The following is a 27,181-nucleotide window of genomic DNA, read 5'->3' as shown; positions in this document are numbered from 1 at the left end:
CAAAGAGATAGAGCCTGTTACATCCATGTTATATCCACACAGCTATCTGTGGGCAGGAACATGTTATGTCCATGATATATCCATGCAGCTATCTGTGGGTGTTTTGTTGACTTCTTCTAAAGAATATTCCCCAGACTCCAATTCTGATTCATCTTTTAACCTTCTCCAACCGACTCAAAGTCCATCTCTAACCTCAGGCGGAGTTCCCCACTCCCTCTCCGGGTGCCTCTTGTGTGGGTTCAGGAGCTCCTTCCCCTCCTCAGCTTTTTGCAGACTTTGGGCATGCACATGGGCACCCTCATTCTTCCCTGCATTCTACCAGCATCAGGTTTGTTTATCTCCTGAAACCTGGTTAGCTTCCTAACCCTTCAGTTTTATAAAAGCCCACTTGCATACTCCAAGATTAATAAATACTGGAAGAATAGAGCTAACATTTTTGAAGCTGTTGCCTCTCCAGGGAACAGCTGCTAACCTGGACTTTACATGAGCTGCTCCTGTAGTTAGCATACCAGCTCTGTATCCATAAACAGTATAATACCCACGTGGACACCATATTCAATATATCAATTGTTTTACAGAGTTTGAACCTCATATAAATGGAATTATACCAGTTGTTTTCTGCTTCTGTAAATACTGTTGTCCCAGCCCACGGTGCAAATCAGTAGCAGAGTACATGCTTCTCATATATGAGGCCCTGGGTTCAGTCCCTAGCACCAAGAAGAAAAACGAATATCTTGCTCCTTAAAGCTTTTAAAAATGATTATCTAGAGCTTCTATAAGTATATATATGAAGAGTATAGAAACATTATCCATGTATCATCTTAGTTAAATCTTAATTTATTGCTGTAATTGCTTCTGATTTTTAAAAGAATTAGCACTTAGTGCCCCATCATCCCACCCCTCTCTTGTTCTTTTTTTTTTTTTTTTTTTCCGGAGCTGGGGACCGAACCCAGGGCCTTGAGCTTGCTAGGCAAGTGCTCTACCACTGAGCTAAATCCCCAACCCCTCCCTCTCTTGTTCTTAATTCCCCGCAGTGACCTCTGCTTGGCTGCTTGCCTTAGCCTCGTGCTTGGCTGCTTTGTACATGTTTGCATGTTTTACTGCAGAGACAATCACAAGCAGCATGCAATCATGTGTGTGTGTTGAATTTCATACAAACATATTGACGTGTTCGCTTTTAGCTTCTTTTGTTCATTGAAGATTGTCTTGGAACTTAGTGCATGTTGCCCATGAATCCCTAACTCCCTCCTTAAACTGCTGTCCAGTATTCCGTGGAAAGATTATACCACTGTTTATCTATCTGGTCTCCTATTGGTCTACATTTAAGATGGTTCTGTCCTCATCATTGTCCTTGTCATCGTCATCAGTGTTATCATCACGGATGCTACAAGCCCACACCTACAGCTTCTAAAGCTTGGGTAGCAGTTTCTTGGGTTGGATTGCTGAGCTGTGGAGTGTGTGCGTCTTGAGTTTGTCAGAGCCTAGCAGTTCATATTCCAGTGCCAATGAGTGGGAACTCAGTGTTGTGTGCCTTGGACAGCCCCTGGGTATTACCTGGTTTTATGTGAATCCAGTGGTTCCTTTCTTTCATCAAACATGTATCAAGTATCTCTCATGTGTCACACACCTGTGATAAGTGCTAAGAACATAAAAATCATGAATCCTTACCCAACCTAAAGGATCCTCCAAACATCTGTAAAACATTTCTGCCTGTGGAGACATTAAAAAAGTCAGGGATATCTACAGTGTCACATTCCATTGTGGTGTCACTGTCGAGTCACAGAAATTTCTGTTCTCATGGAAAGAAAAGTTCAGTATTAATAGATCCACTTTGAGTTTGCTTCAGTGGGCAGGGGAGAGGACCTTGGCTCTTCATGGCTAGCTACAAGTAGAGCCTCTGTGTCCTCCACATCTGCCCAGTGACAGGAGATAGTCCCACCTTACTCTTCAAAAGTAAGCATATGTACAGAGGGAAAGAATTGCTGCTGAGACGGAGTTGGCTTTAGGAAGGGGAATGGATGGAAAATGGAACCATAAGTAGAGAGTTTGTAGTGAGGGGTGACTATTGGGCCACACCCAGTGGCCCCTGAGAACCTCGGTGTGTATCGCCCTTAACAGCAGTTTCAGGACTGGGTCCTAGGCACTTGTGAAATAGCGGACTAAGCTTTCCGTAACCCAGGAGGCATTCTGTGCAGTATTTATCTTTACCATGTTTCATGATGTCACAACTGGGTTTTTTTCAGTGTATTTATTGAAATGTGAAAATGTTTACAAAGTTGGGAAAGGTTGCCATCAAGATAATTAAAATGTAAGCATCTGAAGGCTTACATACAACCATGAGAAATTGGAATCGTGTGGAATAGTACCAATCTATATGAGGCACTCAGGGTGAGGGCAAGGAGGGGAAAGAGTAAATATTTACTTAGTACCTGCCTGGCCTTTGTCTAATCCTGTCAACAAACACAATGAAGTAATAATTATTACTCCCATTTTGCCTGTGACACCACTAATGGTGGGCCATTCTTATCTGATAGCAAAGGAGTATGATTCTGTCTCTTTTCAAAATAGGATAAGGTTATATAGCAGTGTTTCAGAAAGCTTCATGCTGGCAGGAAATAATCAAACTTAGAGCTGAAGTCGACCAAATAGAAACAAAAAGGACTATACAAAGAATCAACAGAACCAAAAGCTGATTCTTTGAGAAAATCAACAAGATAGATAAACCCTTAGCCAGAGTAACCAGAGGACACAGAGAGTGTGTCCAAATTAACAAAATCAGAAATGAAAAGAGAGACATAAAAACAGAATCAGAGGAAGTTCAAAAAATCATCAGATCCTACTACAAAAACCTATATTCAACAAAACTTGAAAATATGCAAGAAATGGTACCAAAGTTAAATCAGGAACAGATAAACGATTTAAACAACCCCATAACTCCTAAAGAAATAGAAGCAGTCATTAAAAGTCTCCCAACCAAAAAGAGCCCAGGTCCAGACGGGTTCAGGGCAGAATTCTATCAAACCTTCATAGAAGACCTAATACCAATACTATCCAAACTATTCCACAAAATTGAAACAGACAGAGCACTACCGAATTCCTTCTATGAAGCCACAATTATTTTTATACCTAAACCACACAAAAACCCAACAAAGAAAGAACTTCAGACCAATTTCCCTTATGAATATTAACGCAAAAATACTCAATAAACTTCTTGCAAACCGAATCCAAGAACACATCAAAACGATCATCCGTCATGATCAAGAGGGCTTTCACCCCAGGTATGCAGGGATGGTTTAGTATACGGAAAACCATCAACGTAATCCACTATATAAACAAACTGAAAGATAAAAACCACATGATCATTTCATTAGATGCTGAAGAAAGCATTTGACAAAATTCAACACCCCTTCAGGATAAAAGTTCTGGAAAGAACAGGAATTCAAGGCCCATACCTAAACCATAGTAAAATCCATATACAACAAACCAGTAGCTAACATTAAATTAAGTGGAGAGAAACTTGAAGCAATCCCACTAAAATCAGGGACTAGACAAAGCTGCCCACTTTCTCCCTACTTATTCAATATAGTTCTTGAAGTCCTAGCCAGAGCAATCAGACAACAAAAAGAGATCAAGGGATACAGATTGGAAAGGAAGAAGTCAAAAATATCACTATTTGCAGATGATATGATAGTATATTTAAGTGATCCCAAAAGTTCCACCAAAGAACTACTAAACCTGATAAACACCTTCAGCAAAGTGGCTGGGTATAAAATTAACTCAAATAAATCAGTAGCCTTCCTCTACACAAAAGAGAAACAAACTGGGAAAGAAATCAGGGAAAAAACACCCTTCATTATAGTCCCAAATAATATAAAATACCTTGGTGTGACTTACAGCAAGCAAGTGAAAGATCTGTATGATAAGAACTTCAAGTCTCTAAAGAAAGAAATTGAAGAAGATCTCAGAAGATGGAAAGATCTCCCATGCTCATGGATTGGCAGGATTAGTATAGTAAAAATGGCCATTTTACCAAAAGCAATCTACAGATTCAATGCAATCCCCATTAAAATTCCAAACCAGTTCTTCATAAAGTTAGACAGAAAAATTTGCAAGTTCATCAGGAATAACAAAAAACCCAGGATAGCTAAAACCATCCTCAACAATAAAAGAACTTCCGGGGGAATCACTATCCCTGAACTCAAGCAATATTACAGAGCAATAGTCATAAAAACTGTATGGTATTGGTACAGAGACAGACAGATAGGCCAGTGTAATAGAATTGAAGACCCAGAAATGAACCCACACACCTATGGTCACTTGATTTTTGACAAAGGAGCCAAAAACCGTCCAATGGAAAAAAGATAGCCTTTTCAGCAAATGGTGCTGGTTCAACTGGAGGTCAGCATGTAGAAGAATGCAGATCGATCCATTCTTATCACCCTGTACAAAACTTAAGTCCAAGTGGATCAAGGACTTCCACATCAAACCAGATACACTCAAACTAATAGAAGAAAAAGTGGGGAAGAATCTCAAACACATGGGCACTGGAGAAAATTTCCTGAACAAAACACCAATGGCTTATGCTCTAAGATCAAGAATCGATAAATGGGATCTCATAAAGCTACAAAGCTTCTGTAAGGCAAAGGACACTGTTGTTAGAACAAAACAGCAATCAACAGATTGGGAAAAGATCTTTACCAATCCTACAACTGATAGAGGGCTTATATCCAAAATATACAAAGAACTCACGAAGTTAGACTGCAGGGAGACAAATAACCCTATTAAAAAATGGGGTTCAGAGCTAAACAAAGAATTCACAGCTGAGGAATGCCGAATGGCTGAGAAACACCTAAAGAAATGCTCAACATCTTTAGTCATAAGGGAAATGCAAATCAAAACAACCCTGAGATTCACCTCATACCAGTGAGAATGGCTAAGATCAAAAACTCAGGTGACAGCAAATGCTGGCGAGGATGCGGAGAAAGAGGAACACTCCTCCATTGTTGGTGGGGTTGCAGACTGGTACAACCATTCTGGAAATCAGTCCGGAGATTCCTTAGAAAATTAGATATTGCACTACCTGAGGACCCAGCTATACCTCTCTTGGGCATATACCCAAAAGATGCTCCAACATATAACAAAGACACATGCTTCACTATGTTCATAGCAGCCTTATTTATAATAGCCAGAAGCTGGAAAGAACCCAGATGCCCTTCAACAGAGGAATGGATACAGAAAATGTGGTATATCTACACAATGGAATATTACTCAACTATCAAAAACAATGACTTTATGAAATTCATAGGCAAATGGATGGATCTGGAAAATATCATCCTGAGTGAGGTAACCCAGTCACAGAAGAACACACATGGTATGTACTCATTGATAAGTGGCTATTAGTCCAAATGCTTGAATTACCCTAGATGCACAGAACACATGAAACTCAAGAAGGATGATCAAAATGTGGATGCTTCACTCCTTCTTTAAAAGGGGAATAAGAATACCCTTGGGAGGGAGTAGGGAGGCAAAGTTTAGAACAGAGGTTGAAGGAACGTCCATTCAGAGCCTGCCCCATATGTGGCCCATACATATACAGCCACCAAACTAGATAAGATGGATGAAGCAAAGAAGTGCAGGCTGGGTTGGGGATTTAGCTCAGTGGTAGAGCGCTTACCTAGGAATCGCAAGGCCCTGGGTTCGGTCCCCAGCTCCGGAAAAAAAGAACCAAAAAAAAAAAAAAAAAAAGAAGTGCAGGCTGACAGTGTAGGCTCCTGAGAGACACAGCCAGAATACGGGAAATACACAGGCGAATGCCAGCAGCAAACCACTGAACTGAGAACGGGACCCCCGTTGAAGGAATCAGAGAAAAGACTGAAAGAGCTGAAGGGGCTCGAGACCCCATATGAACAACAATGCCAACCAACCAGAACTTCCAGGGACTAAGCCACTACCTAAAGACTATACATGGACTGACCCTGGACTCTGACCTCATAGGTAGCAATGAATAGCCTAGCAAGAGCACCAGTGGAAGGGGAAGCCCTTGGTCCTGCCAAGGCTGGACCCCCAGTGAATGGGATTCTTGGAGGGAGGGTGGTAATGGGGAGAGGATGGGGAGGGGAACACCCATATAGAAGGGAGGGGGAGGGGTTAGGGGGATGTTGGCATGGAAGCCAGAAAGGAAATAACATTTGAAATGTAAACAATAAATACCCAATTTAATAAAGATGGGGGAAAAAAGGAAAGAAAGCTTCATACTTCAGTTTGTAATATTCAAACCACAAAAGAAGAGTCTGTTTACACCATGAGATCACACACACACACACACACACACACACACACACACACACACACACACATTCAGAACCAGTAAAAAGTGCAACCAGTTTAACAAAACCTAGCTATGCTTTTCCTTGTCACTTAATGGCAGTAATGATCAGTATTCAAGAGGGATACTTCCGAACTGGAAACCTTATGTCTCTCAGCAATGAGCAGTGTGCTTGGAGCATGGTTAGCTTTCTAGTGGTTAGAGTCTGTGTGTCTCAGAGGTCTCATAGTTGTTAATAAAATGGGGTAGAGAGTAACTTTGTAGCAGTCTTCCTACACCAGCTAGGGAAGAGCCTGGGAGTGAGATGTGCACAGGCCACCGTAACAAGTCAACTCCAAGCAGAATATGATAGCATACCCACTTATTCCTAGCATTGGGATGCAGGCTGCCTCAAGTTCCAGGTCACTGGACTATATGGCCAGTTCTAGACCAACCAAGACTACATAATAAGACTCTGCCTCAAAACTTCAAATGTAGTCATCATTGGAGAGGTAAGAGGAAAACTATCTCATAACACCACTTCAAGGAACTAGAAGCCTGGCACTGGGAACATAACCCTAACCACCAGTGAGTGTGTCTGTGAGGACCTTCCCTTCTAATCTGAGAGCATGGGGGCAGGCAGAGGAATCTATAGCTTGTGAGGCCTGGAGAAATGAAATAATGGCTTGTGAATAATGGTGAAAGTATTTGATGATGTGACTCCCAGGGAAGCAATTATGGTTAACTCCTCATTTGTTTGGCATTTGCCAGGGTTGAACTGTCCCACAAAACCAAATTTTCCAGACAGCTAAAACTTTCCTATTTATGTCTCTTAAATGTTTTTAACCATGCTTGATCCAAATGTTTTTTAAATAGATTGTTCAGTTTTCCTTCCTTCTTGAGCAAAGAAGCTATAAGAAATGTTTTCTTGCATACCTTTGACTCTAAATGTAAGAAAACTTGATTGAGGTAAAATAATGAAGACTTTTAATTGCCTCAGAAAGCAAGAAACCCCAGAGATGATAAAGCCAGCAGCGGGGTTGGGGATTTAGCTCAGTGGTAGAGCGCTTGCCCAGCAAGCGCAAGGCCCTGGGTTCGGTCCCCAGCTCCAAAAAAGAAAAAAGAAAAAAAGCCAGCAGCTCAGTGACATCTCGACAGCCTTCTTGGGGACACTAACTGGGGCCACAGCTCCAGGCATCAGGACTTCACATGATAAGATCAAAGGCTAGAATGAAATGGGGGCTTCTGCCTCTACATGTCTCTAATCAGAATGGAAAATATTTCTCAGAAATGCCCTTGCCAACTTCCCCTCAGATCCCACTGGCAACAGTGAGTCAAATTTCCATGCTTTGGGGGAATATAATTCACTTATAGAGTGCTTGTGAGAGCACTTGTGAGGGGCCTGGCTCCAATCCCCTAGTGCTACCAACAGCCCCATGCCATGGCTTCTAGCAGTCTACAAGAACCATGCACTTACAAAGTGGATAAGAGAAGGGAGCCATGCTCACGGCAGGGTGGAGGATAGAGAAAGGCTATTAGGTAGGCTGCCAAGGGTGGCTGCCATCTTTACCAGGATTCAGGGTGAGGGATGACTTGGATGCATAGCGTTCTCTGCTACACTATGGCCTCACACCAGGATTTCCCCTCCTGACTGCTTTCTCATTTTTATATTCTCCTTTTCCCCAAGCCAGACTACTAATTACCAGCACCTGCTGCTAAAGTGATTTCTCATTGTCTTGCTGTGATTATGACATTTAGTTTTATTTCTGAAAATGAAAAATCCTATAAGTAACGTTATTCAAGCTAAGCTTAAAATATTCTGACAGTCAATCAGGCTGCATATCTGGTGCATGGGATGGAGTGGTTTTGGGCTGTCCTAGGGCCATTTTTTGATGATTGGTATGTTTGAAGAAGAAAGACTTTCCTCTAGAGCCCTGTATCTCAGACAGTTCTTTCCTGGACTCTCCCTGTGGTAAAATGATGAGCATTTGTGGACAGGCAGGGCAGGCTCCTAAGTGGGCAAGCGGTGGCCACACATTGCACCTTACACTGCACACAGCATGCTTCGTCTATGTTTAATTCCTCTCATGCTGCCATCTGGTTGTTAGCTGGGAGCTGCCATTAACTCCATGGCAGTGACCATCAGGTGGCAGCTGTCTGGAATGCAGTCTCATCATGCCTGTCTTCTCAGGTGGCCAAAGCCATGTGGAGGAGACTTCAGAAGAGCCAGTGTATGCAGAATTTAAGTGTTCAGTGTGGCATAGTGAAGCGAATTCCTAAGGAACCTAAGAGCCAGACCTACTGAGCCAGTGAGGGCCATCCCTTCCACTTATAGAAAGCGGACCAAAACCCACAAGAAGAAAACATAAGAAGCTGTTGTCATAAGCAGTAGATCTAGGGATCAAGTGTGTTCCAGTCGCTCACAAGAAAGCAGATGGTTAAGAAATTGACGGCTATAGCTAAACGGGAGACCAAATTGCTTAGGCTCTGTGGAGGTCTTTGAGAACAAGTTAGCTGCTCGAAGCCTACAGTAATTCTTTTTCATCAGCTAACTTTAAGTAATAGTTAAGTGTCAGAGACATTTAGAGATAAGGGAAAACAAGTTTTGTTTTTGCCAACGTCAACTAATTTGTACTATTCAGATCTCATACAAAAAATGCAAAGTAGTTCTGAGATATTGTGGTTATTATCATTTTATACATAGAGTAGTTTTAAAAGAAGCTACCATTTTATTGACTCCTGACTATTTTAGATACAATATAACTTACTTGAGCAAGGTATCTATAGCTTTAAATGTTCATGTTCTCTATGTGAATTATCATATACATAACTTTTATCTCTGAAATCCTTTGATAATTCCTGTTCTTCTAGTAACCCAGTTGTGGTACAGGAAGTTTCCGATTTGAACATTGGCTATAGGGACACACTGTTCTATATGGAGACAAAACAGAATCATGTAGTGAATGTTTTGAGGATTATAGTATACATCAGCATAGAGCTTGCTGATTTTTAAATAAAAACAAGAATCATATCTTACTTGAGTGGGTTAATAGATTATATTTATGGTTTTTAATGTTTCTAATGCTAATTGGCATTTGAGTCAAAGAAGATAGTTCAAAACTAGGTGAAAAATACTTCTCAACATACCAATACTAATACTAGCAATTCACTTCTGCAAAGCAAAATAATGGGAAAAATTAGAAGGCATTCCAGCCAGATGCAGGGTTGCATACCCATGTCCCAGATGCTCTGGGTTGGAGGCCAAAGGATCTCATGAGCCCGGGAGTTTGGCAAAAGCCAGAGCACTATACCAAGACCTAATCCTGTAAAAGCTTCTCAGGGTACTGGGAGAATGGCTCAGTCTTTAAAGAACTTTCAAAGAGACCTGAGTTCGATCCATATAAAAAGCTGAGCATTGTGGCATGTGTTTGTGGTCCCAGCTCAAAGGGCAAATGCATGAGTACCCTCAGGCCTACGGGCCAGCTGGTCTCGTCTAACTGGTGAGCTTGGGGCACTTGAGACCCTTTCTCAAAAGAGGTGGATGCCATTCCTAAGAATGACACCTTTGAAGTTTTTCTTTGACCACCACAAGCACTGACACATGTGTACTTACACACACACACACACACACACACACACACACACACACACACACACACACTTCTTTTGTTTTTAGAAAAAAAATGTAGTCTAAAGTCCCCCAAAAGCTTGAAAGTCACATAGCCCGTAGTAGTAACTACATTACTTTTGAGTGTGAGTGATAGCTGTTTATACCTGTTTATGAATACATTGAATTGTGTTATTTAAAATTACTCCTTTTTATAGGTTAGCTAGCATATTAAATACTTTCCTATTATTAATGATTGCTTTGGACATCATTAATTAGAGGTTAAGTCTAATGTTGTTTTGGAGGTTAGTCTGAATGTTGTTTTCTGTTTGGAAACTTGAATGTAATACAGCAGTTACAATTGAAATTGAAAAAGTATGCATGAACATGCATTTCTTCCTTAAAACTAATCAGGGGAAATTAAGTGAGTATCAGAAAGGATTAAAAACGTTAGAAAGCAGAAAGTAGTATTTGTTCAGAGTAGCTGAGGATGTCACAGACCAAGCTTTGTTATATGAAAGGAGCCACGGGGGTTTTCTGAATTGAGATATTTGTCATTTGGATTGGTCTTTTTATACTTTTGTTGTTCTGTGTTATAAAATCTCTGCTTTCATAAAAATAGACATGTATGGAGACTATCGTATTGTGACACTGAGAAAGTGACTAAAAAGTGGACATTCTCAGTCTTGCCCCTTTTCTTTGGTAGTAGTGTGAGTCACCAGTAGAAACCCCCTGTGTCGCTGAGTCAGACATCATCAGAGTCCAGTACACTCAGAAGTCTGAGAGGCTCTACCAACAACACAGCGTTTTGTTGGTTGGTTGGTTTTGGTTTAGGGTAAAGCAGTGAGTTACTGTTGGGGAGGGTCTTTAAAAACCAAACACCATGAAGCTAACTTTTCCTTTGAGAAGTCACATAGAGGGAAAGCGCTAGTCCAGGACCAGCCTTATCCACCCTGAGGAAGGGATACACTCCACACCATCATCATGTGTTGCTTTAATATGTATCTGTTTGTACAGCCAACACTTCCGTCCTTGTTCATTCTTTACAATGAAGGTTCTGGCTTCCTGAGTTGTAATTGCAACACAGTTATAAGCAGGCTATTCTAGAGTATTCTTTAATGTCACACAGTAGGAGCCAAAGATTTGAATCCTGGCTCTAAATGTTGTCTCCTGCTGCTGCCCAGTCTATGAGAAAGTTAATAAAGCCCATGAACTTTCTAGTTTACTTCTCTGTTAAATGCACAGTTTCAAATTAATGTTCTTGAAGCTTTAATTAACAAAGTATCTAAAATGTACTCTGCAAAGTTAGAAAATTCTATACACATAGTTACTGCGATTATTAATGTCCCTGTTCTCTGTCCTAGAAATGGGTAACATTTGCACAAACATTGTCTACCTCAAAGAATGTTGAAACAGTTTCTGAGGATGCTTTGCCTCCACTAAAACTAACAAGAGATTTTATTTTTAAAAATTGACTTAACCCCAAAATGAAATGAAAAAGCACACACTACATATTAGCAGGGCTTGGCCTCCGCTCTGATGTGCAGCAGCATGGTCTCTGCTCAGATTTGTTCCTGTTGCCACCCATTAAGGAGCTCCCTCTGATTTACAAGATATAAATATATGTTGTAACATATGTGGGAAAAAATGGAAAGTGCTGAGTATGGAAATTCATGGCTTGATTGGAAGCAGAATGATAATTTTATTTTTCTGGTAGTCTAGCTGGCACATCCTATCAAGTAGAGAGATTATGGAAGCCCCTTTTTGTCACTTTTCCAAGTTTGTTCTTGAAAACCATCTTCCATCCTGCTCTCCTCCATCAAATTACAAATGAGGAAGACACTGTCGCACCTTTGAAAAACTTCTGGCATAATGAAAACTTAACCCAGTTACATGACTAGATCTGCAATGGCTGATGGGTGATCCAGGGCCCAGGAGCTCAGGCAGTGTGGGATGCCATCCTGGCTGTGCCTAAGATTCTACATGTGTCATGGACTCTTTGGTTCCTCATGCCATCGCTTTGATCCAAGCCTCAATCAGTACTTTGGGTTCCAACTGTCATGTGTCCAACATTCTGAGTTAGCCAAAAACGTGTCTTGTGTTTACTGCTGGGCGGTGATGACAAATGTCTCTAATCCCTGCATGTGGGAAACAGAGGCAGGTGGATCTCTGTGAGCTTGAGGCCAGCCTGGTCTACAACATAAGTTCCAGGATAGCCAGGGTTACACAGAGAAACCCTGTCTAGGGGAGGAAAAAAAAAGGATGTGTTTATGAACTCTTAACTTTTTTCCCTTCTTTTGCCTTGCAGTTGACCTGCCTCTGTTTTTCCCTCGAGATCAGCCAACCCTCACGTTTCAGTCCGTCTACCACTTTACCAACAGTGGACAGCTTTACTCCCAAGCACAGAAAAATTACCCATACAGCCCCAGATGGGATGGAAATGAAATGGCCAAGAGAGCAAAGTAAGTGATCTAGTGTTGTTTGACCGACCATTTTTTTACTTTTTGTAAATGGACTGTAGGAGATATGAGATAGCAAGTTGAGTTGTAGATAAATAATGTCAGTAATAAAAATGTTGACAACTACATATATGTATTTAAAATGATAGATTTCACATGTTGGCAAACAGATCTAATGAGTAGTCAGTATGAATTCTGTATCTTCTTTTCCATGGGAAACGGCACCTCATGAATGGTGTTACGTTTCTCCTGTGTGTTGCATTCATGCGTCTTGGCTGTATACTCAAGTACAGACTCCTGAGATCTGCAGACACTGCTGTGGAACTTTTGCCTCAATGGAGAGTGAAGTTACTGGCCTTCATAGTTGAGTGTAGAAAGGCTGTCACTACAGCCATAAGGATCAGGTTGATCCAGAAACATGATGACTGTTTTTTGTAGGTAAAGACTTCAGTGCCTGGGCCAACAATGTATGAACCCCTGCACTGAAGCAGCAGTGGACTGAAATGGGATTTTCCAAAAATAAACCATGGTGTAGCTAATACTTCATCACTCTGCACAGCCATGTGCACATACCTGTGATCCCAGCTGAAGGGTGGGCAGAGCCAAAGAATCAGAGAAAGAAAACTGTCTCAATGGCATCCTCCATTGCTCATTGAATATTTATTAACCTCTACCGTGTTCTAGGCACTGTGTGCCATGCTGAGAATGTCACAGTAAACTACAATCTACCCATGGCCTCATGGAGCCTGTAGCCAACAAGGAGATAAATCATACCAAATTCCTGACGCTTTAAAGTACCTATAACAGAAGGTGACGTTCCAGGCCTAGAAACTTCTCCATTATTAAGACTTCCTATCCTTACCAACCATTTTCTGATTCGAGTTTTCTTCCCAGGGAAGACCCTCCTGTCCTCTCCCATCGTCTCTAGTTCTAACCTCCACATGTGATAGACTTAAGGTCCTACAAGCATGCCCTTCTCCAGCACTCCAGCCACCCAAAATTCCTATGTGCAACCCCTAGCTGTTAGCTCAAACTCACGTGACTTTCTCCCTGTACTTGCCCTTGATCTCCAGTATACTGAAGTCTGAAATTCTATTTCAGGAATAAACAAACATATGCAAGTGCAACTAGTAACAACTATTAAGACCTGTGTTGAAATACAGTAGAACAAAGGAGCAGTAAAGCAAGTTTCTGTCTGAAGTCTTACAGTTGTTTAATTTGAGCTCTCCCTATGCACACATAGGTTCTGCCCCAGAAGATGGGCCATTTTTTGTGGCATGTGCTCCAGAATCTGAACCAGACATGTCTCTGTGGTTTCCATGGCAAAGCTATCCTGGTGTGCGTGTGCACACTTCCTAAGCAGGCATTTTAGCATGTACGAATTGAGTCTTTAAGGAGCTGAAGACCACAAGCCTGTGATTTCAGTATAGGAATATCGTAAGTGAAGTCTGTTTATCTTAACAGATTGGTTCAGACTTTCAAGAGACATTTGCTTTATGTTAACACCAGTCTAAAGAAAACATCTGAAGTCGTGTTAAAAAAAAATCTGCCTGCTAGTTTAGTGAGGATAAATCCATTTTAGATGTAATAAAAGAGACAGCCAGCAGCTCATGCTAGCTAGAAATAATAGCTTTAAACCCTATTCTTTAATTGTACTGAGTAATTACGTGGGGCTGTGTCAGAGGCCAGGTAATGGGCAAACATAAGCAAGAATTGTACTGTGGTTCAGTCTGAAAACTAGCAGAAAGGCATGGAAGAAAATGTTGAACAAAAAGAAAGGTCAGTGAGGCATTCCTCTCATGCGCCATTTCTGTATCCTATGAAAATACTGTACACAGTGTGTAAAAGGCTATAATTCACTTAGGGAGCTCTGCCCACGACATAAACACTCTCATGGTTTAGAACAGCCCCAGAACCCTTTGAGTGAAATCAGCTGTTTATTCTGCCTGCCTAAGAGCACAGTTCTAAACATGTGCATTAAAAAAGGACACTTTCTGGCACTGCGAAGCCACGGCTTTTCCTACCACAGTGCTTCTTGCTGATGTCAATGCAGCCAGTCCTGCCCTTAACAACTGAATACCCTAAAGTGAGTAGGCACAGGCTTTGGGGTCATGCATGCCCTAGTTCTGACCACAGAATTTAATCCTATAAACTCCATAGCCTTGGGCAGAGTGCATAATCTCTCTGAACCTCATCTTTTAAGGCAGGCTTGTACCCCCTGCTGATGAGTGACTTGCTAGGAAGGTGCAATCAATGAGATAACATTGAACAACACAAGTTTCCTTCTGCTCCATCCTTCAGAGCCTGTACTCAGGGCTCTGAGCCCTCATCCCCAAGCCCCATTCCCTACGGGTTTGCTCGTATGCTCAAAACTCCCAGGCAAACCTTCTCTGCCCTCTTCCCGGTCCTGTACTCTCATCACATGCTCCTTTAGAATATCTTCTATGTTATTTTTACTTTTTCTTTAACATCTTTATCTACATCTATTTTCTTAACCAAATGGTGAGATCTTTAAAGGCAAAACCTAGCTGTAATTATCTTTTTATTGTAATATAATTTGTGTATAATTTTCAGTGCTATGAACAGATTTGTATAAAGACTGTCTCTCTCTTACAATGGCTCAGCTTAATAGTTTTGAGCCATGTAGAGGTCTGAAAGAAACATACATTTGGTAGAGTCCATAGTTTGATCTTGGATTGTGAAATTTTTATGAGATGGTATTATTTAATACAGTGCTGTATGCTGTTCCAGCTCCCAAGGAAGAAAAACAATAGTCTAAGACAGTCTATTTCACCAACTCTGCTCACTATAGCTAGATACATAAAGGGAGGCTTTACTAAAGGTATTTCATTCTTTTTACATTTATGGATTGATTGATCAGGGGAATTGGTTCTCTCCTTCTACCATGTCATTTCTAGGGACTGAACTCAGGTTGTCAGGTTTGGTAGCAAGTAGCTGTACCTGCTAAGCCATTTGCTGGCCCACAGGATATTTTCCACGTCTTGTGGGATTATTGGACTATAACCCTTCAAAGATCCAAGACCATCTGTTGCTCACATTGATGAAGAATATACGTACTTAGAATTCTTTTTTTTAATTTTTTATTATATATTTCTTTACTTATATTTCAAAGGTTATTCCCCTTCCCGTACTTAGAATTCTCATGTCCTCTTAACATATTGGTCCTTCTGCCATTGTGGAATGTCTTTATCTGGTAAGGCTTTTTGACTCGAAATCTTCTTTAATGTTAAAATAGCTATTCCAGCTTTCTTTCCATGTAGTTTAGTATGCTGTCTTTCTTCAGCCCTTTTTGTTTTATGTAGTCTCTAGCTATCTGTATGTCCTGAAACTTTTGTATACTTTGATTTTTTAATCTAGTCTAATGGTCTGTATCCTTTAATATTTAGTTTATATTTAATATAACAAATGAGTTTATTAAGCTTAAGTCCTACATCTTCCTTTCTTTAAATTTTTAAACTTCCTTTGTCTTTAGTTCCTTTATTTTCTCTTCCTGTATTCTTTTGGTTTATTGAAGTATTTTGGCATATATCTTTATGTCCCTTTCACCTCTTATTGGCTTATTAACTCTTATCTCTTCATATATTTTGGTTACATATGCAGTAAATATAACATCACATAAATTTAAATGAATAATACCTATCATAATTAATACTACTACAATGTTTGATACCTAATTTAAAAGCCTAAATCTATAAAAGGTCTCTTTATTCCTCTAATTCGCCTTTCTGCTATGATATCCATGTTTTGATTTTACATGTGAATTCCACAATAAATTGACTTTTAACAGTCAAATAGCTTTAAAAAATTTTTCTAGCCAAAGGAAAACTAAAATCTACTTCATTCTGGAGTTTTAAATAAAGGTAGCAGGAAATCATTTTTTGAGAGGATCTTACTATGTAGCCTTGGCTGTCTTGGAACTCAGTCTGTAGACCTGGCTGACCTCCACCTCAGAGATCTGCCTGCCTCTCCTTCCCTGTTGCTTGAACTAAAGGGGTAGCCTCAACCCCCAACAGAAATGTATTTTTAAAAATCTCTTTTTCAGAACAAACTATCAGAGAGATGACATTCGGTGTTTAGCCCAGGAACACTGAGGCTTACAGTCATTACCAGAAGAAAATTCCTCCTGCATGACATCCAGCTGCCTCTGCCTTCCCTGTAACTTCACCAAGGACAGTACACCCTCACTGTGACAGATCACCACTGCAGAAACTCTTATTCCCCTTCACATAGATGAAGTATTCCCAAGGAGACATAGCTAGCTTCTTGGAAAGCAGGCACTCAGCCACTTGAGCTCCAACCTCACTGTGCATTCAGAGACAGACAGACAGACATAGTCCCCTTCCTCTTTGCCACTTGCCTAAGGCCCCTTCCACAGGGGTCTGGCATCCAAGTAGCTGTAGAGAAGAAATGTGTGCAGCAGTTTAAGGACACTGACCTCGAAGTCCTGGCAGCTGGTTTAAACCTGTCTCTGCCATTCATTGACTGCAACTTTGGGGATATGCATAATCCTCCCAAGTCCTTGTCTCCTTGTCTATAAACTGGTAAAGACTTATTTAGAGGGTCACTATGGTGGCATAGGGTTCTCTGTGTTGACATCTAACAAATTACCACAAACTCCCCATTGTAAAGCACCACAGGTTTTATTATTTTGATGCCAACATGGCTAGTTAAAATGTGGAAAACTCTCACTCTTGAGTTGCATAATTTATATCTAAAGCTAACCACCTTAAAAGACAAAACAAAAAGCAAACTAAGATACCTTGGTATTGTGTAGATAACTATACCTGTCTAGATTAGGGTTGGTGGCCTTTTTATAGTCCTGTCTGGTCAGTGAGATCTATGATTGTTAGTGAATTCCATTATATCCCCCTCAGGCTGGTCCTAGCAGAGGCCTATGGGATCTTAGAGTAGAGATGAACCCTCAGTGCACCTACTTCAATGGTTTGTCACACATAAAGTCCGTAACATAAAAGGAATAACTAAGATAGTTCAAAAATAGCTCCTTAGACAACACATGGGAGTAATTCATCATGAGCCTTCCCAAACCATTTTCCATTTCCCTTCTTGCCTCAAGGTCAAAAAGAGATGTTTTTCTTACCCTCCCAGAGCAGTTCATGGCTTCCCATGTGTTGTTTTTCAGTATATACTCTCTTATCATGTGACATCCAGTTGTCTGTAAAGAATAGGTTGCTTTTTAGCAAATACTTTTTAAATTGTGTATTATGGATTATTTTGGTGACTTTTCATTGTTGCTTCTTTGATATCTTCAAAGGTACTTTGGGTTGTTTGAGTTTTTTCCTTCAGAGTACTTATTACTAAATGTTCTAATCCAGTCTCACGCATTACTCCTTTAAATAAAACATCTAAAAATAGACCCTTGATTCAAGAGGTGGAGATGGGTGTGACATCAGATTTTCATCCCCATCTCCAGTCCTCTCCATGGTCCCTGGGGGCCCTCTTGGACATTTGCATTACAATGTGGAAATCCTAGTTCCAATTAGGTCCTCTTAGGAGGGAGGGTGGGCATGGCCTGAGACCTCCTCAGAGGCCAGGGCATGACATCCAAGTGGTTACAGTATACGCTCCTTTGTGTGTTTATTTCCCCAGGAGTTGACCACTCCTCTTGGTTCTCTGTTGTTAGCTCTAAGGGTACCTTGCCATGCTGGTGCCCTGTTTCTATTGAGCCTAGCTATAGAAAGCCTTGCCCTGCCTGTCCCCATACCTAGTGAGCTGGCATCTTGGGAAACCACTGGCTCTGTGCTTCTCATCCTCTTCATCCACACTCAATTCTAGGGAAAACCCTGCTGAGGTCCAGAAAACTCTCTCTAGGCCACGGCTTCCTTTGTCCTACCCTTTCCCTTCATGTCTGTGTTCCTGGAACTCCAGCCTGACATCTAAGGATGCAAAGTCTATATCGATCAGGAAGGCAGCAGATCTGGCAAGCTTTGCTCAATCACATCCCAAGACAAAAGGGATAGAGGAGCTAAGGCAAGAATAAGAGTCATTGGCTGAAGACAGAGCAGTCCATGCTAGGCTCCAAGGACGCCCTGTCTCAGGGCCCATGGGGTCAGACCTTGGAAGAAACACTCAACCCAGCAGTGATTCGTGAACTTTTCTCTTGCTTTGCCCTATTTCCTAAGACCAGTTCCCTTTAAAAAATTCCCAACTTCATCTCAACTGAACTCCCCTTGGGAGAGCAAAGGGAAATTCTCAGGCCTTGGGCTGTCTGAATACCCTGAGAGGACCATGTAGGGCCCAGGTTCTCTTGAGATGACAGGACTTCAGAAGGCAATAGTCACCAATGCCTGCCATCCTGCCTGCCTGGGTTCTCTCTGAACCAGTTCCTGCATTCCTCTCAGCTTTCCTCAAGAGGTTTAGAAATGTAGATGCTATAGAAAGAAAGGTGAGATAAACAGCATGGAATGGTGGGCTCCTCAAAGAGAATTCTTTTGAAGAACATCTTCAAGGGACATGGTTTGTTTTTACTGACAGAAGAGGGAGCAACAGGGATGGGAGGAATCGAGTTCTGCCTGACAACAGGCTTCCTCTCCAAATTGCATAGGTCAGAGGGAGCATGTTATTTATTAGAGCCTGGCATCTGTTGCTGTGATGCGATAAGCCCCATTGAAAAGCCTGGCCATCAGTCACTGCTTACACAGCGTCATCCTAGAACTAGCCTTCCACCATCCTGGGAGCCTTCGCAGCCCTGACTGTACCAGGCACCAGCATTTGCTCTGCTGCCCTGCCTCCCCTCTCCCTGGGAAAGCCAATCAGAGCAAATCCCCTCAGCAGGACCCCTTGGCCCATCTTTTCACAGGCTTCTTTCTGCTCCTCTGAGGGCTGGTTTTGAGCTCTCTTTCTCAGTGGAAAACAGGGTTGGACCTAAGTTTTAACCTCAGTTGTACAAGCCGAAGAAGCTGGCCTAAGTTGGGCTTACCAGGGGAGAGATAGAGGTGGGGGGCATCTGACCCATTGTCCAGTTTTGCTGGGGAAAGTCATAGTGGGAACCACTGAGTACTCAAGCATGAGTTCTGACTATGCCCTCTGCCATGGAAAGTGTTCTCCATCATTTGTAAGACTGTCTAATTGTTTGTGAGTTATAGTCAACATTTTCTTTCTTAGAAAAATATACAAAAAGAAAGGATAGAGAAGTTCTGGTTTGGAGTTTTTCAATAACATACCAAAGAGGAATGTACATTCACTATTGGGATCAGAGTTCCCTTTGAACCACTGGAGAAGACACATCCAAGAAAACAAAGAAAATGCAAAACTGTGAGCTTGGAGACCTGGACCTCATCCAGGCACCCCTCTTACTTTCTTGTGTGATCCTGGGAAGGGCGTGTCATTCTCTGGGCGTGGGTACCCTCATCTGAAAGCATCAGACAAGTATCGACCTGTTACCACTAAACTCTGCTAGATTCATAGAGATTTTAAGAGAGAAGTATGTTTCAGGTAGCTTGGCATAGTTTTTCATGTAGGGAAAAACGTTCATCCCTGTTCCCAGAGGTCAGATACAAATTGATATCTTACTAAATAGAATTAAGGACACTGTGTACGTGATGCTGTTTGTACAGCCTGCATCTGATATTTATAGCACACTTCAGCTGTGGAATGTGCACACATATGCCCTGAACACACACCCTGTAAAATCACTCTAGATGCACTACATTTTCAGATGTCAAGTTAAAACAGCTTCCTGAGAATTAGGCTTGACTGTTCAGATGTGTGCGTGTGCTGGCTTCTGACACACGCCGCCAGGGCTGCTCAGGGCTGTCACGTGTGATGTGGAGTCCAGCCAAGGCAAGAGGGCCCAGTCTCTCGTTTCTATCACTTCTCATTAAGGCAGAGCTTCTAGAGAGGAGGAGGGGGAGGAGGAGGAAGAGGAGGGGGAGAAGGGGGAGGAAGAAGAGGAGGAGAGGAGGGGGAAGAGGAAGGGAGGGGGGAGGAGGAGGAAGAGGAGGAAAAGGCACCATCAGAGGATGGTGAGAGAATGTTGGGGACTGTTCATACTGTGCAGATATGTGACAAGCACAGGCCTTGCTTCTGTGGGAACAAGATTCTCTCTTGCTGTCATCGGATCATTCAGCACAGGAGCCACCGATGGCAAGGACTAGGTTCATTCCTGCTGACGTAGAATTGGTAGAAATAAACAAACCAGTGACCAGGCAAGTAGGTCTCTTGTCTTCCTGTGATCCATAAAATCCACAGCCAATGGTAGACCTGTCTTGGGTTGGCCAAGCCAGAAAGTAAGCTCAACAGTGGGGCTGGGTTCAGGACATGGGACACAGGGGAAAAAACATTAAAAATCAGCTAGAAATGTGATGAACTTATCACGGTGGCAATGAAATGAAATTGCTGGCATAGAGTTGACATTCGGGGCATCAATTTAATTTCTTAGAAGAATCTGTTTAAGATGTACAGTACAAAGGTTAGAACCCTGTGTCCTTGAAGACTGGTCCAAGACAGTGCCTAAGCTGTATGTGACCTCCTGCTTTTCCCTTGCCTCCTGTGGCCCCAGGAGCAGCACATTGGAGTCAGGGGCTAGAGTGAGGAACCTTTCATGGGGTGATCTTCTGCTTCACAGCTCACCCAGGAGGCTGAAGGCCTTTGTGTCATTAGGATGAACCCAGGATATTCATGAGCAGAAATGACTTTCTGAGGGTCTAAAGGAACCAACCCAAGGACTTTTAAGAGAGGACAATTATATGCATAGGTAAACTTACTAACGGGGTTTATAAATGGGAGAAAAGAGTAAGGGTACAACAGTGGGCAGGCCACAAACATCATGGCCTTCACAGTAACCTCCAGATCATCAGGGGACAGGATGTACAGCGAGAAGTGGAGAAAAAATTCCAGTGACTCCTGTCTTCCAGACAGACACTTAGTCATGCCCAGTGGAAAATGGAAGGCAAGAAAGCAGAAGTCAGATCAAGAGATGCCTAGGTAAACCTTATCCAAAGTGACCCCTGAGGAGAAAATAGTAATTCATTTCTTGTGTCCCATGAATGTTAGTGCCAGACCAACAGAGAGAAACAGGGCATAGCAGTTCTGTTATGGGTCGGCAAAAACATGGAGCAGATATATAGGAAACATGTGCAGGAAACTCCAAACAAAACATGTGCAGAGTCCTGGGGACCCTAACATATAACACACACACACACACACACACACACACACACACACACACACACACACCCCCTATACAGACGTGCTGTTCTCAGAGTGTTGAAACTCAGTGCCCATATTTAAAAGAACCCCAGTCAGCAAGGCCAGTCACTAATGGAGATTCTTCTCTGACACCAAGGCCTCCCAGGGAACTAGCTGCTTAGTATACTGTTGAGTGTTGATGGGGAAATTATTATAATGCCTGGCATAGTGTTGTTTAATGGTAGCTGCTGTTATGAACTGCCTCCCTGGGACATTCGATCTTTTTCTGAATGCAGTAAGGTTTCCCTAGCAAGCTTGCATGCTGATACACAGGCCTGCCTTAATGTGGCAGGTACATCCTAGTAGAGCCTTCCTAGCCTTGGAAATGGTGAGGAAGGCGGTGAAAGCACCATGTCTTCATGTCAAGCGAGCTCTAGATCGAGAACCCAATAAAAGAACCATTGGCTTAGACCCATTAACCCTTTCATTGCTGGCCTGGAGCTTTCCAAACCTACTCTGGTTCTCCAATGTTAGAATTGCCACGTATAGAACTGAAGATGGCCAGTTGGCAAAGTGCCAGCTTTACAAGTTGTATGAGTTTGATCCTCAGAACCCACATCTAAAAGGCCAGATATAGTGACACATGCTTGTAGCACTGGAGAGGCAGAAACAGGTGGATCCCTGAGACTTATTGGCTGGCCAACCTACCTCCTGGATAAGTTCCAGGCCAATAGGAAACCCCTTCTGGAGTAAGGGGGTTGGCAGGGGGTACAACACCTGAGGAATGACACCCAAAGCTGTTCTCTAGTCTCCACATACACCCTACACATACATACACATGAACATACACACACAAGAATAGAATTGCCAGATACAGTGCCATTTACTAAGAAAACAGTAAAGTTTTGCTAAGTAACAAATAAGGTCATAAAAGTATCCCCCTTGCAGGACATATTGACACTAAAATGTCAAATGCTGTTTATCTAAAGTTTGAAGGTAGTGGGGCTTCCTGTGCTCAAGGGCAATCCAGGCCAGGGTAGTCCTCAGCCAGAGCAATCTGCCTGTGTAAAAGCAGGATCTACTCTCCTTGTCTCTCAGGTAATCAAAGCTCCATCTAGAGGACCTTGGGCAGATCAGGGCAGTGCAGATAGTCCCCACTGTGTGGGAGTGGGAATGGGTGAGGCAGGAGGAATGTCACTGCCTAGCACATCCCTCTTAACTCTCGGTGTCCCTAAACCCAAACACAGCTCTGACCTTCCTGCCTCTGGCTTGAAAGTACCGTGGAGGACTTTTCTAGTCAGAACATTCTTGAGACTGTTGGTAGAACAAGCTCACTAAATAGGAGCCATCCTCAGAGTCAGTGAGTGCCTCCTCTGAGAGAGCAACCCCCAGCCCCCAAGTGTGATGCTAATGGACTCACTGGTTACTGCACCAGGAAACACTGTTGAGAGGGCAGTTCAGAAGGGAGGTGCTCCTCCCCAGTTCAGAAGGGAGGTGCCCCTCCTCAGTTCTGCAGCTCTTCTGCCTTCAACTTTGGGCCCTTAGTGATTGATTAGTCATGGGATCTGAGAATTCCCAGCACCCTTGTGGATTGCAGGATAAGCCCTCCCTAGGCTCTGTCTGGTGCTCCCTCCCTTGAGACACCACACTTAGTTATATATTTGGATCCCTCTCTTGAAGGCAGTTGTTAAGCCCTAACAGACCATGCTGCTGGGAATGGTGGATTTCCTGAGACCAGACTGATCCTACCCTGTCCCATGCATGCTTCCCTCCTGCATTCTCTGCCCCACCCTGACCAAATGTTCTGTGGTTGTGATGGAAAAATCCACCTTAGAGAAGGTAGTTTTAAACCTCAGTTTCAGGGGAAGATTCTGTCTGTGTGACCTGAGGTGACAATTAAAGCAGGGTGTAAGTTTAAGCAGATTTGTACCCTTGTGCTTAAGAGTGACTTTGACCTCTTATTCCTCCCAGACTAGACCGATTATCCAGCTGCCAGAGAGCTCTCAGGGGAATCATTCATTAAATGGTGTCACTGGCAAGGTGGTATTAACCCTAAGACCAGTTTTATCTGGACGTTTTGAAAGCACACTTGACTGTGCAGGCAGAGCCAGCCCACGTGAACCCGAGCCTGGTCATGGGATCTTCCTCTCTTCATTTTCTTGTTCTTGCCTCAGCCTGTCAGGAGACCAAGAAAACTTGTTTTGAAAATGCTTGACAGCCAAAACAACCTGTTCTCAGCCTGGACAAGAGGGCTTGTCCTCCCTGACCGTGTCTGTGCAATTGGATGCTGGACGAACTGCTGACTGGAAAAAATACATTTGCTGCTTTTTTCTCCTGTTGTTCACAGACAGAGCCAGAGGCTGGCTCTCCAGTTCCTTTTGGCCTCTTTGCACAGCCCTTTTCCTAAGACACTGTTAGACTGCCTGAGTCTCGCTGGTTAATGACCATGAGCAACATACACTAGGAAAGCCGTAACCCCTACTTCCGTCAGTACGAGCTGAGCTGGATATCCCACCTTAAGCAGATTGGAGCCAAACAGAGATGTTTAACCTGTGATTTTCCATTCAATTGTTGGTCCCTTCTGGTAGGGTGAAAGTCTTATTTAAAATCTCCAGTTATCTAAGTAGTCATCTTTCCTTCAACTTTGTCGGCTCCTGGGCCTGCTCTGTTCCCCCATGAAGCCTTGCAAATTCAGTCTTGGACAGCCACATAATTCCCTGAGGGAGATTCTTCACCTCTATACAGAGAAGGAGCAGACTGGGCAAGGGACCAGTGAGTAGTCAGAGAGCTGCACTACCAGCACCTGGTTTTATGAATACAATTTTATTGGAACATAGCTGCCCCTACCCATTTACATCTCATCTACAGCCATGATCAGTACAGAGCAGATACAAATTATTGTGACAGAGTTGACCTACAAGCTGAAAATACTTAATGTCTGGCTCTTTACAGAATATGTGTTGACCCTTAAACTGGAGGTGCTCTGAGTTCTAACGAGGACTCTGGTCCCTAGAGTAGCCAAGAAGGAGCTGACTAGGAAATAGGTCTCGATCCTTCTCCCTGTAGTTGGCAGTACAGAACACCCTCTGGCATTGTTGAAGTGACAAAAGGTAGGAAGCGTGTTCTCCTGTGTTTTTACAGAGGTTATTTTGCTCTATGTCTGTGTTTGTTCATTGGTCTGGTGGCTCTGACACCCATGGTGTCTACCAGTTTTAGGGGGATGGGGAACCAACACCTTCCTTGGCTGTGTGGGACTGACTGTCTTGGTTCAAGGTGGGACACCATTTGTACCCACATAGAAGGGAATGCTGATTTGAATACTGACTCATCTGCTTGGTAAACATGGTGGGTAAGGGAACCACATGCTGTCTTCAAGAACCCAGATGCCCAACCCTCTCCCACCCCTGCTCTGTCTGGATTTGCCTTGTCTCCCAGTCTGAGCAGTGGAATGGGGAAGATGGCCAAAAGTGCTGAAGTGATTGGTAAGCTCTGGTAAGAAAAGCAGTAAGGTTCCTAAAGGGACCTCTACAATGTGACCTAGGAAGCACCCAGTGCTTTTACCTCTTAACACTCAAAGCCAATACAAACAAGGGGTGTCGCTTAGAGAATTCACTTCCTGTACTTCTGTTCCATACCAGCTGACCAAAACGGCAAACTTGGTCTGCAAGAAAGCCTTGTGCACACGAGGAGAGGCTGCTTCTGTCCCTTTAGGTTGGTAGTTTCACTAGTCTTTTGGAACAAAGCTGTCTCTTTTCTCTGCTTCCCTGGCTCTGAATGAACGCATAGCTTATCAACATGAGCCCAAGCTGGGCACCATCCTGCCACAGTCACAGCAGTTGCTGGACTCCCAGACACAGTAGCAGTTCCTGACACTTGTCCGTGTATCCACAGAGTCCTGTAATATGGTCCTTGCTGGCTAGTATGTGGCCTTGCCTTTGAGATCATACCAAGCAGGGATAGTCTTGGTAACACTCTTCCACACCTGCCCCCCAAATCCCAAAGAATAAGAACATGGCTCCCAGGCTCAGGGATGGACTCTATGGCTGGGAGCAGAGCCATGATTTTCTTGTTTAGTCCTCATTAGTTTAGGTCCTGATGTTGGTTGGCCCTTCCTTACCAACTTCTGGCCTAAAACTAGCTCAGCTTGAAGAACACACATGATTTCCCACTATGTGCTGTCTTAAAGGCAGCATATTAACAGCACCAAGAAGTGTGCTCAGAGGCCCAGAGGAGGTGGGCTCCTCAGGGGAGAACTGACCTCATCCCCCAGGCATTGGGTTACATGCTGCACAGTGGGTTTGGGGATGGCATTCACTGGGGCACCACCCACCTTTACATAGTGTACTGTCAGGACAGTTTGCCGAAGGCTGTGACGAGCTCCCATGAATATTACACTGTGGGGAGATCTGATACCACTCAGATCTGACCTCATGCTGAGAATTGTAGTTGGACCAGGCATGTGAACACATTTTTAAGAGATTTCCATCTTCCACGTCTCAGCTGACATCCGAGTTTGACTCCCAGAGTTCAGAGTCTAGAGGAGAAGGAAGAAGGTGCTGGGCACCTCAATCCTTCATATCAATTTCCTGTCCTTGTTCTCAGTTTGAAAAGACTGGAAGGAGAGGGAATGTCCTTCATCATTGTCTGCAGCCCCTAAGGGTACCCGCTAGGAACACCTGTGTCTGTGGATATATCACTCCATGTTAGTGACCTCAAAGACAGAGTGGAAAGGTGGCGCGCGTCCCTGAAGGGCACACATGCAGATCAGCACCCCTCCACCCACGGGAGACAGGAAGGTAAGCAAATAAGGTGAATATGGGACTGGCCATGTGTGGTAACATGTGACCATATCCAGGCCTGAGATTAACAAATAAATGGTCCTGGTTTTATAAGCGCCCTGCTTCCAGTCACCAGGCTTCTGATGTTGTTGAAGTTTGCTGTGGTGGCTGGACACAGGATTGAGACAGCACTCCAAGGGTCCCATTGTGTAAAATGTGGTACACCTCAGACTGTGTTCTTCCTGTTCCATGTCTAAGCTTCCATGGCCACAGAAGGCACCAGAGACCCTCCCAGGCTAGTGTACTATTGGCAGGGCACCGGGTTGCATACATGTTCCTGTCTGACATCGAGCCAGTTCCTGCCTCACTGTAATCACAGCTATTGTGGAGTAGAGTAACAAGATCTGTTCTTTACATACTGCTATTTGGATTACAATGAAGTTATTTTTAAAAGCACATTATAAATTGCAAAATACCAAATGCCAACTTTGTTCATTCACTTACCAAAAAGCACTGGAAAGTTTTACGATGCCAGGCAGCACCAGTGGGTCCAGATCTCCCTGGAAGTTTTTCAAGGGGGGCAGTGACTAGGTTGGTAAGGTGCTTGCCCCACAAGTATGAAGGTCTGAGTTTGAGTCTTGGCACATGTAAAAAGCCAAGCGTGTGATGCACACTCATAGTCCCAGAACTGGAGAGGCAGAGACAGGATTCCTAGGATTCACTAGCTAGTGATTGGAACCCGAGAACAAGCCTCGGGCACCAATGAGAGACCCTCTCTCCAAAACAGGTGAGCAGCTCCTGAGGAAGCTGACCTCTAGTCTTCAGATACATGCTCACATACATGTACATAAATACACACACATGG

The 27,181-nt window shown here is 43.1% G+C and overlaps 1 protein-coding gene across 8 annotated transcripts in view; it reads left to right on the top strand.

Annotated features, from left to right (window-relative positions):
- The window catches only part of Babam2 (BRISC and BRCA1 A complex member 2), a 378,444-nt gene that overhangs the window by 339,536 nt on the left and 11,727 nt on the right, over window positions 1-27,181 (top strand). For all 8 annotated transcript variants that reach the window (XM_063262050.1, XM_039112461.2, XM_039112464.2 and 5 more), the window contains one exon: window positions 12,220-12,373. In XM_063262050.1, the coding sequence (XP_063118120.1) occupies window positions 12,220-12,373 (154 nt within the window). The remainder of the gene's footprint in view (window positions 1-12,219; window positions 12,374-27,181) is intronic.

The sequence above is a fragment of the Rattus norvegicus genome, chromosome 6 (assembly GCF_036323735.1).
Source record: "Rattus norvegicus strain BN/NHsdMcwi chromosome 6, GRCr8, whole genome shotgun sequence".
Taxonomy (NCBI): Eukaryota; Metazoa; Chordata; class Mammalia; order Rodentia; family Muridae; genus Rattus; species Rattus norvegicus.
This window is presented reverse-complemented; position numbering and strand designations above follow the sequence as displayed.